Below are 19,289 nucleotides of genomic sequence, written 5' to 3' on the forward strand. Positions count from 1 at the left end.
AGTTACATAGTGCACCTTTAAGCAGTATATAAAGTTAATATAGCCCGAGTTTGACGGCTTGGTCACGTTACAATTTAGCGACCTATTAAATTAAGATGCAAGCCAGGTTCTCGCGATAGTATCTGTCTGTGTTGTGCGACAGTCCGTGCACCTTCTTGGCTCTGACTTTGAGCAGTTGCCGGTGTCTGCACAGATGGCGGTGAGCAGCATCCGAAGCCGCACGCCGCGCAGCGCTCGGCTCAGATGTGAGACATATTTAAGACAGCTCAAGTTTGTTGTTTACCCTTTTCGAGAAAGTGAGTAGACTTTATTCATGGCTGTTGTTTTTTATGACAGGTCGCGATGACGGCGGCGAGGAAAACGTCACATTGGATCTTTGCAAAGGTACGTACAAGATGATTTTTTTTCACCTTTGCTGCTGACATGGGGCTTCAGACTCCGTATCATAAAATGACCAAAGTTTGATCTGTACGCGATGTCCTATTGCAGTTTTTTATTTCCTGCAGTGTAAAGTCCTATGGAGTAATCTGCTTGTGTGTGTGGTTAATGGTCAATTGGAGACTCAGATCAAAATTTCTTAATGAGCCTAAAGCACTGAAAGACCAAACTTCCTAGGGAACAGTGCCTACAAATTAGAGAACAAATTTACAAGATTTCACTCAGTTTGCTCTGAGTATGTTAACTAGTCTAGTCTAAGTGAGTCAATTATTTTATTTAAGATAATTCTAATAATTCTAAGGGATATGTTATTATTGTGTTACAAAGTGGATCATAATGTACTAAAAAGTTTGTATTACCTTCACCTTTGATATTTCGGTGATGGGTGCCATTATTTACCCCATGATCTGACTTTGTTTCTGTTTGACACTTCACTTTGTGGTCACTAATTCATGTAAATGAACCTCAGGGGTCAAAGAGGACAACAAGCATGTGACATGACAACATTGAAGTGAAATCAGCCATAAAATCCATTATCCACTATCAACCAGGGATGAAATTGTTGCTGCTTTGTTTTATTGTTTTCAGACCCAGCAGACAATATTCTGGAAATTCTTAAAAATGTCACAAAGCAGAAAGGAGTGTCTCCCATGTGTAAGCTTGCTCACTTAAACAACTTTGTAAAGGTAATGTCTTAGAAGTAAAGAAACAAAGCACACAGACACATATTTACGTATAAGATTATCCTTGATATGCTGCAGCTTCTTGGCAGTGTTGGTCTTTCTGAAGAGAAGCTCGGCTTTACACAGGAGCAGATAATTATTTGGTGAGTTTGAATTTATATCAACAAAAATATTTTGAGCATGCTATACAATATCTTTGTTCCTCTGTAAGCCTGCGCCTAGTCTTGCTGCATGAAGCTAAAGAAGTGCGGGCCGCTGGGCTGCGAGCCCTACGGCACCTCATCACTGACAGCAGCACACTTGAGAAGGTGCTGCATCTCAAGGTCGATTATCTCATAGCAAGGTAAAGGGTATTGGCTATTGGCCACTTCTTCACTAATCCTTTTCTGTAATCTGTGCTTGAACTTATTTTTTATGGAATCTTTTGGAAAGATGCATTGACATTCAGCAAAATAATGAAGGAGAAAGGACACAGGCCCTCAGACTGGTTCGAAAAGTGAGATTTGCCTAAATAAAGTGCATTTCTTTTCCTATGGAAAATGTATGGGGAACCTTGTTTCTTTTGTATCTCCCAGATGATCACTGTAAATCCACTGCTGTTTCCTTCGTCTATCACCAACTCACTCATCGCTGTAGGCAATGATGGACACAATGAGCGCGACCGTCTGTCCCGTGCCTGTGTGGCCATCATTTGTGAACTGGGTGAGTGTGAATGACATAAACTTTGGCGCCAATCAGAGGGGACAGTTGTGGTATAACTTGTGTGGGCCTTTTCTTGTGCAGCGCTGAAAAACCCTGTTGTGGTCGCGCAGGCGGGTGGCCTCAGCACCATCCTGAAGAGCGTGACTGACTGTCAGCTGAGTCGCATCAATGAGGCTCTGATCACCACCATCCTCCACCTCCTCAACCACCCACACACACGCCAGTTTGTGCGCTCTGACGTAGAGTTTGAGGTATTTAATTGGGTCAGCTACTTTTTTTTGTGTATTTTAACTGAGCATTTCACACTTTTATTTTTGGCTATTTTAGCAAATCCTGGCTCCATATACAGATTTTCACTACAAACACAACGCAGACGTGGAGGAGGGGCAGTCAAAGTGAGTGTCAAAACATTAGTGGAAAAACATTTGCAGCAATTAACTATTTATTTAAACAGGGAAGACAGGGAGACTCGATTTATGGCCAGCAAAATGTCTATAGTGGCTTCATTTCGTTCCTGGTCAGGTAAATTAAATGATTTACATTATTCCTATTATCTGACTCTCTGCATAGGAAACTTGTCAGTGCATTGATTGGCTGTCATTGAGTTAACTTCACCTATTGTTTTGACCTTTTAGGTATCATTAACCTATGTAAGTCAGGCAGCACTGGGATTCAGTCCCTGATTGGGCTCTTGTGTATACCAAACATGGAAGTGCGGGTATGTATTCTTGAATTTCATTGTTACTCTGTCGTCTATCGTGTATTAAAACTGTACTGTTTGTCTTTCAGAAAGCTTTGTTAGAAGTTTTATATGACATTTTTCATTTAACGATACCTATCCCCAGCATGAACTTTATGGAAGCTCTTAGCAGTGTAGGTCAGTACACTAAGGAAACAATAACACGTCCTGTCCTTAAGTAAAATTATTTATTGTTTGTATTTTCCTTCTAAGACCCAAGCAGATTTCAGGACAGCTGGAGGTTGTCTGATGGGTTTGTGGCCTCTGAAGCAACAGCACTTCTTCCACACAGATCATGCTCAAGGTAAACTAAACCAGTAATTAAATATATTTTATTTGATCTTTAATAAAAATCTACATAATTTACTCCAAAATATTTTTGTAGGCCAGACCTGATGCACAACTATCTGGCTTTTGTACTTTCGGCTTTCATCAAGAGTGGTTTGTTAGAGGTGTGAATACTAACCAACCTAATAAAGAATAAATATTATAGTAAATTATAGGTAATAGACACATATGTTATGATGTGTTATTTAAAATGCATTGTGAACTGTTCAGGGTTTGGTGGAAGTGATTGCAAGCAGTGACGATATTATATCTATACGGGCTACCATTTTATTGAAAGAGCTGCTTAATATGGTAAGAACCGTGCTATATGTAATATTATGACAAAAGATGTATCTTTAAAATGTGTGAATTTTCCCTCAATTAGGCCAACCGTATTCTTCCACACAGCCAAAGTCTCCATCTGCATTGCTTACCCACCCTCGTCAATGTCGCTGCCTCTTTTGATATCCCGCATGACAAGCGCCTGTAAGTAAAATATTCAGTTCTAACCTTTTTTTATAATTGTTTAAACAATATGTTAAAATACAGTTTTTCCAACTTTAGGCGAGCAAGTGCTGCGGTCAATAACATGAAATGCTTCCACGAAAAGAAGAAAGTTCAACCTAAACCCTGTAGTCTGTATTTGGATCACATCCTGCGTACATCAGGGGCATCACACTACACTCGTGACCAGCACTGCAGACTTCAGAAAGACATTTTTATCATCAAGGTGCTGCTCATTTGACATCAAAGTGTTTTTTATTTTGAGTTGTTATAAAGTTGTTCCAGAAATAGTGTGTTCTGTTATGTGATGAATTAGATTAAGTTTAAATGAGGTAAAAAAGGTTTTGCTTTGTCATAGCTGCCTAGCTGACCATGACAATGACTATGTTGAGCCAGCAGACAAATCAAAGGCATTATTCTTCTCTAAGGGAATTTGATCCAATGGTATTTGTAATCTTATCCCTGCTACCACCAATAACACAGTTACTGTTCATGCTGAAAAGACTGGGTCTCAACCTGCATTGGCAAAGTTTTCTACATGCCATAGAAAAAAAACTTATTATAATTTATTTTATATTGTCATGGAATAAGCTATCGAGACAACATTTACAAATTACAAGATTGTACACATACTCTACATATATTAGTAATACACACTTTATTCTTTTCTGTTTATCCTTGTTTTCAACATGTTAATTTTTTTTGCTCTAGGACACTGAAGATGCTTTGATGACCACATTAAAGGAAAGCCATATCCTCAGTCACAAGGAGAGCTTGGAATGGGACTGGAGCCTGATTGGAACAATTTTAAAGGTTCAGATATTTTAAATTTCGATTTAAAAATGTGTCATTAAAAGTTTGTTGACATCTTTTGTTTTATTTAAAGTGGCCAAATGCAAGCCTTCGAAGCAATAAAGGTGAACAGATGCACATGTAAGTAGATTTCGCATTGAACTAAACATAAGAGCTGATTTACCACTCTGAGTTTTCTTGAAATCGTTTGTGTTTTGTCAGATTTGTGCGTCGATTGCTGTTTTTCTACAAGCCCAGTAGCAATATTTTCTGCAGTCTTGAGTTGGATAATCCTAAGGCGAGACAGATCACAGTTGTTGGCTGCCAGTTCATTGAGTTTCTCATGCAATCTCAAGAGGTATAGTCATAGATTCATTAAAAGTGTTCATTTATCAAATGTACTAAAAACCTTTTCAATTACAAGGAGGGCAAGGGCTTTTTGGAAGATTTGGTGAGAGACATTGTCCAGTGGTTGGTCTCCTACCTTGCTCCTAGATCCGACCAGTGCATGCAGAGCAATAGTCTTTTAACTACACTCAGTCAGTACTACCTCCTCTTCTTGGGCACCTTGTCAGCTTATCCACGTGGAGTCAAAATGCTTGAAAAGTGCAGCGTCTTCCAATGGTAAATATCTGATGTAGCATTTAAAACTCAGAAAATGTGTATTTATTTTAACACAGTATGTTTTGTTTTAGTTTGCTCAATCTATGTACGGTGAAGAACCAAGAGCACCTCCTGAAGCTAACAGTCACCTCTTTGAACTACAGTCGGGACGGGCTTTCACGTGTCATTCTGTCCAAAATACTCACAGCTGCTGCAGATGTAGGATGCTGAATACTACACTCCAAAAGTCTAAAAATCATATTTGCTTGTCCGTGAACATTATTTTCATGCGTGTTATTACGTAGTCTTGTAGGTTATATGCCACAAAACACCTGCGTGTGCTTCTGAGAGCAAATGTGGAGTTCTTCAGTAGTTGGGGCATTGAGCTGCTGGTCACCCAACTTCATGACAGCAGTAGGGCAGTTTCAGTGGAGGCCTTGGACATACTGGACGAAGCCTGTGGAGACAAGGTGACAGCGGAAAAACAATATACATGTGTGTCTATAACCACTAGATTGGCATAAGCATTGTGTTTTAACTGTGCTTTTCCAGGCTAACCTCCATGCTCTGATTGAAATGAAACCTGCACTTACTCATCTGGGGGACAAAGGTCTTCTGCTGTTGTTGAGGTACACTTCTCTATTTTAAATGTCTATTGAAGGTTACAGTTGTTTTACAGCTCCTTCTGTCCATCAGATTTTTGTCGATTCCAAAGGGCTTTGCCTATCTCAGTGACAAAGAATTTGTTACATACCAGATGGAAAAGTGGCAAAAGGTCAACAGACTAAATGTTTAATATTATGCAGTGAGCATATCATTTTATGTATTTCCTTGTCCACAGTCCTATAACCTGAGGTATGTGGACATCATTGAGGAACAACTCAATGAGGCTTTGACCACATATCGAAAGCCTGTAAATGGGGATAATTATGTCCGGCGCAGCAATCAAAGGTAAATACATATTAATCTCACATGATGTAATATCAATTGCAGATTCCTGGAACATTGAGACTTTTAGAACATTGAATCATACATGTGGGATTTTTTTTTGTCTGTTAGGAAACCTAAGCCTCATGTTTACCTCCCTGTGCATTTGTACGGCCAGCTTGTTCACAGTAAATCTGGCTGCCAACTTCTGGAATCTCAGGTACTGTAAAAGTAATTTTTATTTTACAGGTCATGTAAGATGCACTTGTCATATGTGCACATTTGTTTTTTGCATTAGACCCATGCAGCTGAGGTAGTGCAGCACCCAATTCATAGCCAATTTTATTTATGTAGTACTTCTCATACTACATAACTGATTAAAATCAATCCCCTTTGTCTAAATAATGTATTTAGATTGGCCTAGATTCTTTTTTAATTATTATGCTACTTACTAATTACTTTTATTCTATTTGCTACAGAATGTTGTGTATGATCTAAGCTGCCATGTAAGATCTCCAAACTTAGATCACTGGGATGGAATCAAACAACTGAAGGCTGCGCTCTGGGCTTTAGTGAGAAACATTTGAAAATAGTAATGATTCAAATTAACTCTTTTTTGAAAACAATAAAAAAAAAAATCGATTGCATTTAATTGTACAACAGGGCAATATAGGCTCCACAAACTGGGGTTTGAACCTGCTGCTGGAGGAGAGTGTGATTCCTGACATTGTAGCCCTGGCCTATCACTGTGAGGTTCTCTCCATTAGAGGGTAAAGATTTTCCATTACCTCTCATCATATTATAAAAAACATAAGTGACAGCCCCTTCATTCCTCTGTGCAGGACATGTGTGTATGTGCTGGGGTTGATGAGTAAAACCAAACATGGCTGTGAGGCACTGAAGCAGGAGGGCTGGGACTCAGTGCGCCACAGTCGCAGCACCCTGTGGCCTGTGGTCCCAGAGGAGTTTGAGGCACACCTCAAACCAATCACCCTACACCACACCAGCTCTGTGCACAATGGTACAGAGGCTGGGCATCCAGGTAGGAATAAACTATTACAAAATATGAACTTATGGTGCTTATTTAATCTCCTGACTTGCAGGTATAACACTTAATATTGAGAAGGTGGAAAGTGGAGAGTTTCTTGAAAAAGCCTTGTGCAAACTGATGGACCCAACTTCAGACAATCCTCAGACATTGAGTTGCCTCCACTCTTTTGGAGATCACGCACTTCTTTTATACAGAAATGGGAATGAATCCCAAGATAGCTCAACTGATGAGATAGATGTATCAAATGAACACACTCCTCTCAGTGGAGAGACAGAAGTAAAACGGTCAGGTGAGAAGAGTAAGGAGGCTTTGGATATTGATCATTTGAAGATACGCAGTCAGAGTCTGAACATAGGCCCTGCCACCAGCCATGTTAGCTCCTTCAGTGAATTAAGAGAAAACCTGGCATCTAGCACTGACTGTCTCTGCCCAAACAGCATGACAAACAACCAGACTCTCTTACACCCACAGTCTCTGAACCCAGCTCCTCTGACCCTCCTCAAGTCCTGCTCCACTTCTCTGGTCCCTCCTGGGGCATCACATACTCTGCCACGCAGGGCCCAGTCTCTCAGATCCCCTTCTGTTAACCCACTCAGCAGCAGTAGCCTTAGATTCCTCAGTGCCCACTATGCTTACACCACTCCTCGTGATGCCCTGGGATATGCCACCCTCAGGAGGCTGCAACACCAGCGCATTCAGCCTTCTTTGTCCCATGGTGAGGCACTGGTGTCTCCAGCGAAAGACATACTATTCGCTGATGCCATCACCATGAACACAGGCAGCCTAGACTCCAAGCTCACCTCAAAGAGGTATGACCAAGATTCAAGTCAGATAAAGTGACCATGATGAATGCAGTTCTAGTCTACAAATATTTTTGTAAGAAATTAATACTTCCTGTTATATAATCTAACATTTGATTTTTCAGATTCTTAAAAGCTATGAGTTTTGCATCTCATGACAAGGAGAAACTACTAAGTCCAATTAACCAAAGCACACTGCAGTGTTCCACCTCTGTCCGTTCTTTAGTGTCCACCTCCTCTGAGGATTACATTGGGCTTGCTTTACCTGTTGATATAAACTGTATGTTCCAGGTAACTATAACTGCCATTATATTTGAATAACATATACAGTATCATTATCTCTAAAAACAGTTAATCAAAGTTTTCTTTGGCTCAGGTCAGAGAAACCCCATATTTCCAAGAAATGTCGAGCCCTTCCCCTGAAGTTCGTTGTGCCAAACATTCCTCTGGTGACAGTGGTAAGAGCCAGCGTGGACATGAGCAGTGCCCATACAAGTTCCTCAGTAGCTCGCTGTTTATTCTCTATGCTTTCTCAGGCTTCACCAATGGACTTCAGCCAGCAAGGCCCCACTTTGCTGACCTGGTGGCAGTGAGTTTGTCAGACCCACTTAAGATGCTGGACTCAGAGGACACTGGTCTCCAGGAACACAATGATAACAATTGTCTGTATTGTGCTGCCCTCTGCAAGCTTGGCTCTAACTCTCACAGCAGCTATCCAGGTGGGACACTTTTTATGAATTTGAAATTAATGTTTGAATTTTAAGCGTAACCTTTATTCTTCAGATCTATCTGAAGAGGCTGCTGATGCAGAGAGGGCCACTCCACCTCCAACAAACTACGTAGAGATAGACACCTTGCCCATATCCAACCGGACACAAGATATTTGCAGTGATGGGATGTCCCATGGATCCACTGGCAGTGGACACAGCACAGAGATTGTTTTAGGTATAAATTCTTGGCATAGAATTCTTCTTTCCAAACAAAGTTGTATGTACTCTAAACTAAATATTTCACTTGGACTTGTTCTTAAGAAGGAGAAAAGCCTATGTCCGCAGACACTCCAGCTGGTAGGGTCCTCTACAGGAAAGAGGTGCTGCGTCTAATTATAAACCTCAGTTCATCTGTGGGAACCAAAAACCATGAGGCCAACCTCTTAACGTAAGCGTCCTATTGTCATAATGTTTTTTTCAGCCCTATCATCTTCTGAATGTTGTTGATGTGGCTTGGTAGGATAAAAGAGAAGTTCCCATGTGCCTTTGATGACATTTGTCTATACTCAGAGGTGTCGTACCTGCTCGCACACTGCACTTTTCGACTGCCATCTCGCCGTTTCATACAGGAGCTTTTTCAAGATGTGACATTTTTACCTGTAAGAACACATTCTGATATGGATGATTTAAGTGATTTATTATGTCATGAAAAAAGTTACACCTTTTGTCTCTCTTTGTCAGATGTATGCAGCTGCAGAGAGTGTTCTGTCCAAGACAACAAAAGACATCAAGCCCACATTCTGAATAATAATTTCACTTATTGTTGAGTCAACTTTCACAACACATGTCCTAAACATGAAGACCTTTTACAAAGCAATTTCAAGTTAAATATAAGCAATAATAGAGATACAAATGTTCTCCACACACAACTCTTCTAACTGATGTTCACTTGTTCTGTGCCTTAATTTTGCAGATAATGTAAGATTATATAAAAGCCCACTTTGTAACTTTTTGATGGTTTGCCTAACATCTGCTTTTCTTCATCGACACTGATGGGAACCTTCTTGGCAAAGCAACAACATCTCCATGGGACAAGCAGGCCAAGTTATGAGTCAGCTATTTGGATGTTTGTGAAGGTATATTTGAGTATTAAAAACACCACTAATCAAATGTAATTCATTGACTGAAATGTTAGGAAATGGGGCTGTAACTTATAGCTTTATATTAAGCCGAACACCTTGAATGCCTTATTTAAAACATAGAAAATGAGACAAGTACTGATAATGTTTGAAACAACATTATCAGAAACAACTAGTAACTTACGAGAGAACCGTGATTGAAGTAATTTGTGTGTTATGTTAATCCTCTTCCTCTCAACATTCAGGGCATTTACTGGTGTATTATATTTCATTACTTCTCTAAGCTGTTGTAACAGGCTTTTATTTCATAAACTTTGATGAATCTATATTTTTAACATCAGTAAAATTATTGGATATATTGTTAATAAAAAAGAATAATAATAAGAATTTAGGGTGGGTGAGTTATTGTCCGTGATTGAGGCCTATGATGCAGATTGGCAGCCACTTCTGTCTGTCTACCCCAGTGCATACACAACTAGCACCACCAAGTGTTGAATGAATACTAAAGCAATGTATTGAAAGGTGCTTTATAAATTAGAGGCCTTTGATCAGTTTTTCAACAAAATATTCATGTATTATTTGAATTATGTTCAGACATCTTTTTAGGTTGTTAATGTTGAATATATTTTGTTTGAGTTTAAAGTGCAACACCCCTGAACTGACCTTTCCTGGTAGACTCAACTTCCTCTAATATTTACTTTCTCGCTGCTGTCTCGGTTTACTAAAATGTAACAGTAACATATCAAAACACTGTGATAAGATGGAGCATAAGATGGAGCCTTGAGCTACACAAACCTCTGCACACCCTCTAATGAGTTGTACTGTATACTATTTTCACATGCTGTTAAAAGTGAAAAAATGACCAGATGAAAAGCTCATCTGAGTCACTCTTACCAGAAACACTCACACACTTCCTGCCTTATCCACCCATGGATTTCACAATGATTTTGTGGCTAATGGATTTTTTAGCCGTTGATCTTTATCAGCACAGACAGCTGACCTCTTCTATGAAGGAACTGTTACTAGATCTGTTCCTCACATCACTACAGTTGTGTTTGTAAGTACCTGCTATTCATTTATGAATTGTGTGTGCTGTGCTTGTTGATAAAACTTTTTTTCAACAGATAACGTGGATGTGAGAGGTTTTTTTTTCCTAGAAACAATGACTAGACTTCTCAGAAGGATATTACTTGTTTTTGTAGTGTTTGCCAAACATGGGACAGGAGACAAACACGGTGAGTGCAGCACTGTTTATGCTTTAAATGGGCATTTCTTATTTAGATTAAAACATAAAACTTGCATAAAAATTAAGAAAAAACACCACTACAATTACTATACTGTTGTGATTTGGTGATTTTCCCTCATACAGGGACACTGCACTGTGAACCACAGAATATGCAGCTTTCAAATGTGAGTGAGGAGCTCCAGATCACATGGGAAAGCCACCCCTCCTGTTTGTGTGTGAAAAACCTGACATATGAGCTGCTAGTCCTGGTCGAACACAAACAAGTGCACCATGTAAGAGCCACAATGAATCTTCTTATAAAACAAACCAAACAAATGCTAAAAAGCTGTTTGTTAAATGTTTAGGAAGAGGTTGAAGTGGTGGGATCTAGTCATAGGTGGAGCTGGAGATCCTTCTTACCACTTGAGTGTGCATCACATTCTGTCAAGATTAGGTCCAGATGCAAAAATCAGACAAGTCTGTGGACAACTGAGACTCTTCCAGGTAAGTGATAGTGGAATCATCCCATTTAGTCACTTTCAGTGCATGCTGCAATATCTTGTGATGGTGACCATCCACCACATACACAATGAGGGTGTCCTTCCTTTGGATTGTACTATGGCAGTGTGAACCAGCAGGAGAAGAAGACAACTTAAATCACTGTCTGTCCATTTTCTGTCCAGCTCAGGAGCCCTCAGCTGAGATACAGGTGTTTCCTCAGGACCATGTATTTGAAGTGGGAAGCAAAGTCATTTTCTGCTGCATTATTCCAGAGGGAGAAATGTTGAGTGAAATGTTTCTGGATAACTATGATGCTCCTTCCAACACCTCCATGCTCAACAATCACACATATGCTCTGACCGTGGACCTGCTGTCGCCCACTCTCAACTCGGATGCTAATGTCATATGTAAAACGCACACGGATCAGAATGGAGCGTGTGCCATCTTTGGCTGTGAGTATGACATTGTAAGTTAGAGGAATAACAAATTTAAATGACAATATTTATTTTATTTTAGACCGACCATCTGACAGTAACCTTACATGTGAAACTCGAGATTTCATGTCTGTTGAATGTTTTTGGAAAGTTGGCGACCAAATCTTTAACAATCCTACTAACTACTGGCTCCTTGAACAGTTATGTATCATATTAGTTAATATTAGATTTTTATTTATTTTTATTTTTTTTACGTAATTTTTCTGAACATTTGTTGGTATTTACTTTTCAGATCATGTGGCCAGACTAATGGCACATGTTCACAGAAAGTTGAAGTAGACAGCAGTGAGAGGAACTGGACACTAATTGCACATAATGTCCTTGGCACCATTGAACTTACTGACGAAGCTGATCTAACAAAGAGAGGTATCATCACTAAAAAGTTTCAAATTTAGAGTAGGAAGAAATATTTTAAACATTTAATTCAAATACAATTATCTTTCAGTGTACATGTATGCACCACAGACTGTGCCAGTATCCCTTGTCTATGCACGAAATGCAAGTCTAAGATGGTTTTGGACTGTCCAGCAGTACAACCTACTCAATCTGACTTGCCAAATAAATATCGCTGATAGAAAAAACAAAATCCAAGTAAGTTTTTATATTTTCTATGTTTAAAAAGTACCCTACACATGTTTACATTACCATATTTCTTTCTTTGTTATAGATTGAAAAGAATGGCATTGGTCTTACGTCGATTGTGTTAAATGACCTGATACCAAATTGGACTTACACTGCAATAGTGCGATGTGCTACAGTGTCAGATTTTTGGAAATGGGGCGATTGGAGCCAACCAACTTCATTTGACACCAAGGGGGACAGTATGCTATTAATTTAACATTTTGCAAACTTTATAACAATTTAAAATATTATGTTTGTCAATTTTATTATCATTAGCCCATGTTTTATCAATTCGGCTTCTAACTTACAACAGAGTCACTTCCTATTTAAGACATCCCAGCCATTACCAGGTACATTGAAATAATTTGTGCTTGTTGGGGTAAAATATAAGCTATGTTTGTCCCACAGTTCCTGATGCTCTAGATGTGTGGATGCACCAAGAAGGCAACCAAACTCTTATCATATGGAAAGTAAGTAACAAAAAAACAAACAAACAAAACAGCTACGTTTTACTTTGAGATTATTAAAGAATAATCTTGTCTAATGTGTGCTCACATTTGTAGTTGCTTGAAGACCACCAAAGCCATGGTCACATCATAGACTACGAAGTGATTTGGACAGACTCAGAAGAGAAAGAACAATTTAATAAACGGAGCATTGTTCATCCCAGTCATAGCATTGCACTAAACCTCAGGTCATTTAAAAAATATATTGTCAAAGTGACTGCCAGAAATGGACATGGAAGCTCTATCCCCTCACACATCATTATTCCCAGTCACTTTCAAGGTATGATATTAAATGTACTTTAATATTTCACATTGTAACTTGATAATGAATGTTTTGTTTTGCATTGTTCTTAGATACACCAGAACGCAACATTACGCAGATTAGAGGCATTGAAGGTGGATTTAATTTGTCTTGGGCACCAAGTCCAAATGCAAGCTGTGGTTACATTTTGGATTGGTGTCCCGTATCAGGAGACCACAGTTTGGATTGGCTCAAGGTGCCACCCAGTAAAACCAGTGCTACCATATACTCAAGTATGCGCCTCTAAAATGCTCTTTCAGGGGTGGCCACTTTTGTCAGGGGCTGTAAATGTATATACTAAATATTTACTGTCTCTCGGCTGGCTGGGGAATGCCTTTGGGTCCCACTGGAGAAGTGGAGGAAATGTGTGGGGTGAGGGACGTGTGGGAGTCCCTGCTTGGACTGCTGCCCCCGGGACAAGGAAAGAAAATGGATGGATATTTACTTTAGCTAAAACCTGCATAAAACTAAAATGTTTCATACTGAGGTTATAGTTTAAACTTGCAATCAAAATAACTACTCATGATAACTGGTACAACTTACCAAAAAGCCTGAGAGCTGTGATTTTATCCCTGGCTCCTGTTTGGCCACCCCTGTTACATATTTGATTATACATGCGCTCAAACAGTCACTGTGTTATTTACCATTACAGAGAACTTAAAAGATGGCGTTAGATACAGACTGTCAATATTCATTTGCACAGTGGATGCTCCGGTGCTGCTGGAGACAAGAGAAGGATATGTGAGGGAAAAAAGTATGCTGAGACTTTAAATTGACTATTTTTACTTGTGTTTGTCCCTAAATTATGTCATATTTCATCAGGGATACCAAATGACTTATTTAAAAACTTGAGGTGGGAACAACATCCATCAGATGTGAAAATATCATGGGACAAAATCATCTTAAAGGACCAGAGTGCTTTTATTGAAGGCTATGGCCTGAATTGCACAGATGAAAGTGGAATCATTCGGGTCACCACAGGTATTCACAAATCCAAATTTTGACAAAGAATATTTTAGAAAACTTTGAATCATGCCCAAAATACTCTCTTTACAGATGATCTTGAGGCCTCTAGTCTGACTGTGAATCTCAATATCGGTTCATATGCTTTTTCTGTCTATGCCCTGACTTCACTTGGAGAATGTGGTTTGACAACGCTCGACGTTACCTTAAATTCACATTGTAAGTATCATGCATTATAATATTAGATTATATTAAACTAAGCAGCAACTACTGTTTTTCAGCTGATAATTTGGTCAGCGCCTTCCTGATTTCTCTGTTCACGGCATTCACTTTACTTTTGGTCATCATTGTGGTTTGCTACAGGCACTGGGCTTGGTATGTTTTTTTCTTCAAGTCAGTTTGAATGTGAAGCAGAGAGCTAAATGTAATATGTTATATTTTTACAGCATCAAACAGAGAGTATACCCATCCATCGCTGAGCCAGTGTTGTCAGGAAACTGGTTACCTTCTCAGGTATGTGTATATTGCATTTGAAGAAATGTTGTAGGTCTCATGGTTGAAATTCAATTCAACAATGCCCATACAAGCTTTAAATTATATTTTTAATCACAATCATACTTTAAACAATGGAGAGTCATTATTTAACAAAGTAAATGAATCATGTTGAACTGTAATGGGACAAATCAAACATGTCTGTGTGGCTCCCTTTGCTTTTTTTTTTTTTTTTTTTTATACAATTCTTCTGCAAAATAAGGCATTTAAGTTTAGGAATGTACCACTAGAATTTGTAAAAGTTAAAGATACATCTTTAGATGTAACTTTTCCAATGGAGAATCCGCTATCCACAAGTCTCCATGGAGATATTATTTCTTTGCCTACAATGTTTCACAGTAGAGCATTAAACATGTCCATGGAGACAAGCAAGTAGCAGAACCTCTGCTAGAAAAGTTACAAAGTGTACCTTTAATTATGTCACTGTGAGACTTTGCCAGTATTGTTATTTCACTATTGTGCTTCACTATTGTTTCTGTCTCGGTTCATTTTGTTGTTAGGCTGTCGCGTCATATTGTTCCAGTGAAGAATTCACCATGGCTGTCTCAGAGTTACACTGTGAATTTCCATCATTAGAAAACAATAACACCTGCCAGAATGACAAGGGCTTTACTTACACCACAACTTTAGCACAAACTCAACCTCTTAAAAAACACATGCCCTGTGAAGTTGTTTTACCTCAAGCTTCTAGTATCATATGTTCAAAACAGAATGTGTTTCCTAACCCAACATACAGTTTCATCTTTCTGGGGAACAATGAGGAGACCGAGTTGGAAACAAAATTTCAGAATTTTGAAGAAGAGGTCTTAAACAATTATCAGCCTCAAGACTTTATTGAAAATCAAACAGATGAAGACAGTATGTCATGTGTCTCAGCCTATATTGTTTTACCGCAATCACCCTAAAGCTATGCATTTGACTAAAAGATATTATTTTACTTTAACAGTAACCATCTAAATCTATTGTTTGTAACAAAAATGCATGTTGTTGTATCATCATTTTGTGGTTTCTTCATGATGAGAATGAGCTGGAAGTGCACTTGAGAGCCAACTGTGAAGCCCACAGCTAGATGTAAATGAAAAGCAGATTTCTGAATCACTCACTAAACTGTAACTTTAATGGGTACTTCTTGTAGCATCAATAATTGTACTGCCTCTTTAAATGCCAATGTTATAAAATATTTAATGTGTTCGTTATCTTCTGAATTAAACTACTGAAACACTTCCTCTTTTGTTGTGATAATGTGCACATAATGGGAACTACTAGTGGACCACCAGTAGATGACGCTCTTTTGCTGTAGACTATAGACAAAATAAACAAACATCAGCACCAGTTAGAGTAGGGGAATATAAATTATCTTTGTCTTCATTGTTTTTCTGATTATAATTTTGTGACCAAACCACAGAACAGCTCTGGGACGCGATGATGTCACTGAATAATCTGGCCCCTCCTCCTCCTCCCACGGCCTCCACGTGTGTTTAGCGTTGCCATAGTTACTCATGGACAGTATTTGTGTGGTGGTATAACAAAGGCAAAGGGACATTGTAATCTTTATCTTAAAAATGATTGTTACTCATAAAGCCAGATGCCGGGAATTCAGAGGCCCAACTCCTCATTCAGTGGCTGTGGTAAGACGTGTTTTCCCCTCAGGGACTTTAGTATTACTCATGTGCAGCTAAGGCTAAGCTAATTTACAGTTACTTTGGTAGGTTTTATAGCTAACAGCGTATGTTTAGTCATGTTGTTATCTTAGTATACAATAACTCACTCTCTCTCTCTTTCTCTCTCTCTCTCCATCTCTCTTGCTATCTTTCTCTCTCTTTCTCTCTCTCTCTCTCTTGCAATCTCTCTCTCTACACACACACACGCACGCACACACACACACACACCCACACACACACACACACACACACACACACACACACACACACACACACACACACTTAATTAAATGACTGTACTTACATGTTGTTTTGTCTTGTCTTTTGTCATAGAGAGCAAAATTCCCCTCCTTGAAGCCCCCAGATTACCTCACCCTGGAGAGAAGGAAACAGGAGGCTGAGAGAGAAAACTTTGCTGAGTTCACAAAGTATCAGCGGTCATGGGAATTAAAAAATTCATGGATCAAGAGTTCAGATCGGAATTATGTCAGAAGCGCCACAGAGAGACATGTAAAAGCTGCTATTGACCAGTTTGAGCTGGGCACTGAAGAGCGGAGAGAGAGGTCTGACTGCTAGAGTACATTTATCTGTCAAACCAAAATTATTCATATTTATGTTTACCATTTAAAGGTTACGTATTATGTTGGAGACAGAAGAACAACAGTTTCTCAAAGAGATGGAGGAGAGAAGGGAGACCGCTCTGGATAGACAAGCCAAGATGCGAGAGAGAGCTAAAGTCCTGAGGGACATAAGAGAGACCAAAAGACAAGAAATAGTTTCTGAAAAAATGGAACAACTTTTTATGTAAATGTCCAAATTAAAGTAATAATAACATTTGTCTATGGACCATTTGAAGATTGAGTGATACATCTTTTGTTCGCAGAAATCAGTGCGAGGAGCTCCGAACTGTCCTGACCAAGCGCAGAGGACAGGAGACCCGTCTGGACTGTGCTGCTCAGGTGCGGTCAAAGCAGGAGCAGCAGCAGGAACAGCAGATGAAGGACAGGCAGTTTGCAGAAATGTGGGAAGCCATTCACCAAAGAGAGGAGGAAAAAGAGAGTGAACGCATTGAAAGACAGCAACAGAAAACCAATGAGCACCTGACCCACCTGAGAGCGCAGATAGATGCTGCAGAACAACAAAAACAGCAGGCTAAAGTGCTCAAAGAGGAGGAGGCACAACTACTGGTGGGTGGCAGCACTTCTGACATTATTTTATCTATTTAATTATCTATTTTGAAAGTTATTGTACTGATCTGTCAGCAAGAGCACATAGAAATGGTGAAACTCCAAGAACAGCGAGAGAAACACCAAAAGCTCAAAGCTCAGCAGACGAGGAGGAGGCAGCTCGACCAGAGTTACAGGATGAAGATGAGGCGCCTCGCAAAGGAGCAGCAGGAGGAGCTGGCTCTGGATATGAGCATCCTCCAACAGGTTCTCAGCCAGGAGAGTGAGAGAGGAGAGGAGGCTGCACAAAGAAAGGTAAAACGTAAATGTTTGTGTCAGCTGGAAATTAAATGGTGTTACAGATGGCATCACATTCTGTAGGTCAAGAATTTTTAATACAGATGATGGCACCTAAAATCATTATTGTTAAAATGCAAATTTCTGTCGTGATACAGTGAATTCCTGCCTCTAGTCACTAATAGAAATGATCAGGTCCAACATTTGTGCATTTACCTTTTCAGTATTTCATGGCAAAGTACAATGTAATCAATAGGGAAATCTGGCCCTTGCTCCCCATCTGGAATTATGACATCATCGCATTTGAGTATTTGAAAACTACCAATAATAAGCAGCATAATATTAATTTCAGCTTCCTGTCATGAGTGACATTTTGAGGACTTTTCACAATTGAAAATATATTATATTTTGTTTTAAATTGTTAATTGCTATGGCAACAGTCCTAATTTTTCATCATTCTGAAACCCATTCATGTCAACATATAAAATCAGATCAATAAATTCACATTTCTCACACAGAAAGTTTGGATTTATAAGTATACATTTTCAATATATTTTTCTTTTTTTTCAATATAATAAATTATGATTATTAAAAGGAAATAATCTCAATCTTTATGCATTGTTCATTAATTACACCTGGTTGTATTAAAACTCAGCTGGCAAGCTTCTTTTGACTTGATGGTGAAACCACTGGCAGTACTGAGTTTAAAACACTAGGTGGCTTCAGAGAGTTACATTTGACTATAACTAATTGTAAAAACAAGCTTTTATTAATAATAATAATGATTGTATTTGCTCTAGATTGAAATGCGTGAGGAGCAGCAGAGATACAGACAGTACTTGGCTGATGAGCTGGAGAGGCAGAAGCAACTGGAACGGGAGACAGAGCAGCTCTTTGAAGAAAAACTGAGAGAAACTTGGGATAAACGTGAGAAACAGAGTCAAATGGAGAGAGATGCAAGAAACAGACTCATGAACGATGTACTGGAGGCCCGCAGTCTGCAAATACAGCACAAATGTAAGACAAGAGATCATTTAGGTCCTACAAAATGACATGTTTTTAATATATATCTCTGACATGTGTTTCAGTGGAGCTGAACAAGCAGAAACAGGATCAGCTGGCCAGAGACAGGGAAGAACTCTTGCAAATGACAGAAAAAGTGAAATTATTAGATCAGGAGGAGAAAAGACGGTATGCGTGGAAATAGTTCACATTATGCTACTTTGTTTACAAGGGGCATTTTACATTATATTCTTGCTTGCAGACATAAGAAGTTATGCCAAGCTTACCAGGCCGATCTCCAGGCCCAGATGCAGCACAAGCAGCAGCTGAAGCGAAATGAGAAGGCTCTGGAGGAGAGAGAGTTTCAGTATGGCCTGGCTGTGCAGCAGGAGTACGAGAACATGAAGGAGAGGATCCTGTCTAGACCAACCTCTCACACAACTGTGGCTCACCCGTTTAGACGCACTGAGGGTGCCAAGTCTGTTCCACCACAGCGGCGTCAGAGACAATAAGAATATATGAATGCTGTATTTCAATAAAAAACAGTGGAGAAACACAATTCTAATAGTTGAGGGTAAAGAATCA

The 19,289-nt window shown here is 39.3% G+C and overlaps 3 protein-coding genes across 3 annotated transcripts; all 3 read left to right on the plus strand.

The window, feature by feature from the left end:
• Window positions 1-170: 170 nt before the first annotated feature.
• On the plus strand, window positions 171-9,778 carry LOC117391427 (rapamycin-insensitive companion of mTOR-like). Its single transcript, XM_055231684.1, has 38 exons — window positions 171-245; window positions 337-384; window positions 1,027-1,124; window positions 1,200-1,264; window positions 1,333-1,464; window positions 1,554-1,617; window positions 1,697-1,823; window positions 1,905-2,074; window positions 2,151-2,218; window positions 2,278-2,345; window positions 2,459-2,541; window positions 2,613-2,700; window positions 2,776-2,866; window positions 2,948-3,014; window positions 3,121-3,201; window positions 3,275-3,375; window positions 3,454-3,619; window positions 4,105-4,206; window positions 4,280-4,326; window positions 4,408-4,543; window positions 4,610-4,809; window positions 4,881-5,007; window positions 5,094-5,258; window positions 5,341-5,417; window positions 5,485-5,563; window positions 5,630-5,739; window positions 5,848-5,935; window positions 6,195-6,287; window positions 6,379-6,485; window positions 6,558-6,757; window positions 6,819-7,575; window positions 7,692-7,857; window positions 7,943-8,024; window positions 8,103-8,285; window positions 8,350-8,511; window positions 8,598-8,724; window positions 8,797-8,935; window positions 9,018-9,778. Exons 1-38 carry the CDS (start codon window positions 194-196, stop codon window positions 9,078-9,080), a joined length of 4,779 nt encoding a protein of 1,592 aa, XP_055087659.1. The 5' UTR covers window positions 171-193; the 3' UTR covers window positions 9,081-9,778.
• A 608-nt stretch (window positions 9,779-10,386) lies between these two features.
• On the plus strand, window positions 10,387-15,802 carry LOC117391428 (leukemia inhibitory factor receptor-like). The gene is made up of 18 exons (XM_033989243.2): window positions 10,387-10,472; window positions 10,540-10,650; window positions 10,785-10,933; window positions 11,006-11,144; window positions 11,324-11,593; window positions 11,658-11,775; window positions 11,868-12,001; window positions 12,081-12,226; window positions 12,303-12,456; window positions 12,665-12,726; window positions 12,820-13,042; window positions 13,117-13,296; window positions 13,716-13,817; window positions 13,886-14,044; window positions 14,120-14,245; window positions 14,308-14,401; window positions 14,473-14,539; window positions 15,079-15,802. The coding sequence occupies exons 2-18, from the start codon at window positions 10,578-10,580 to the stop codon at window positions 15,481-15,483; spliced, it is 2,601 nt and encodes an 866-aa protein (XP_033845134.1). The 5' UTR covers window positions 10,387-10,472; window positions 10,540-10,577; the 3' UTR covers window positions 15,484-15,802.
• A 317-nt stretch (window positions 15,803-16,119) lies between these two features.
• On the plus strand, window positions 16,120-19,235 carry cfap53 (cilia and flagella associated protein 53). The gene is made up of 8 exons (XM_055231637.1): window positions 16,120-16,206; window positions 16,573-16,802; window positions 16,870-17,043; window positions 17,123-17,426; window positions 17,502-17,720; window positions 18,503-18,719; window positions 18,791-18,893; window positions 18,967-19,235. Exons 1-8 carry the CDS (start codon window positions 16,141-16,143, stop codon window positions 19,214-19,216), a joined length of 1,563 nt encoding a protein of 520 aa, XP_055087612.1. The 5' UTR covers window positions 16,120-16,140; the 3' UTR covers window positions 19,217-19,235.
• The last annotated feature ends 54 nt before the right edge of the window (window positions 19,236-19,289 follow it).

This window comes from Periophthalmus magnuspinnatus, chromosome 23 (assembly GCF_009829125.3).
Source record: "Periophthalmus magnuspinnatus isolate fPerMag1 chromosome 23, fPerMag1.2.pri, whole genome shotgun sequence".
Classification (NCBI taxonomy): domain Eukaryota; kingdom Metazoa; phylum Chordata; class Actinopteri; order Gobiiformes; family Gobiidae; genus Periophthalmus; species Periophthalmus magnuspinnatus.

Excerpts from the sequence above, each read along its gene's own strand:
- LOC117391428 (XM_033989243.2), top strand. The coding sequence starts at position 10,578 with ATGACTAGACTTCTCAGAAGGATATTACTTGTTTTTGTAGTGTTTGCC. Across the intron at positions 14,246-14,307 it reads CGTTACCTTAAATTCACATT|CTGATAATTTGGTCAGCGCC; the intron begins GTAAGTATCATG and ends ACTGTTTTTCAG. Across the intron at positions 14,540-15,078 it reads GAAACTGGTTACCTTCTCAG|GCTGTCGCGTCATATTGTTC; the intron begins GTATGTGTATAT and ends TTTTGTTGTTAG.
- LOC117391427 (XM_055231684.1), top strand. The coding sequence starts at position 194 with ATGGCGGTGAGCAGCATCCGAAGCCGCACGCCGCGCAGCGCTCGGCTC. Across the intron at positions 7,576-7,691 it reads TCCAAGCTCACCTCAAAGAG|ATTCTTAAAAGCTATGAGTT; the intron begins GTATGACCAAGA and ends TTGATTTTTCAG. Across the intron at positions 7,858-7,942 it reads ATATAAACTGTATGTTCCAG|GTCAGAGAAACCCCATATTT; the intron begins GTAACTATAACT and ends TCTTTGGCTCAG.
- cfap53 (XM_055231637.1), top strand. The coding sequence starts at position 16,141 with ATGATTGTTACTCATAAAGCCAGATGCCGGGAATTCAGAGGCCCAACT. Across the intron at positions 18,720-18,790 it reads TCTGCAAATACAGCACAAAT|TGGAGCTGAACAAGCAGAAA; the intron begins GTAAGACAAGAG and ends CATGTGTTTCAG. Across the intron at positions 18,894-18,966 it reads GATCAGGAGGAGAAAAGACG|ACATAAGAAGTTATGCCAAG; the intron begins GTATGCGTGGAA and ends TCTTGCTTGCAG.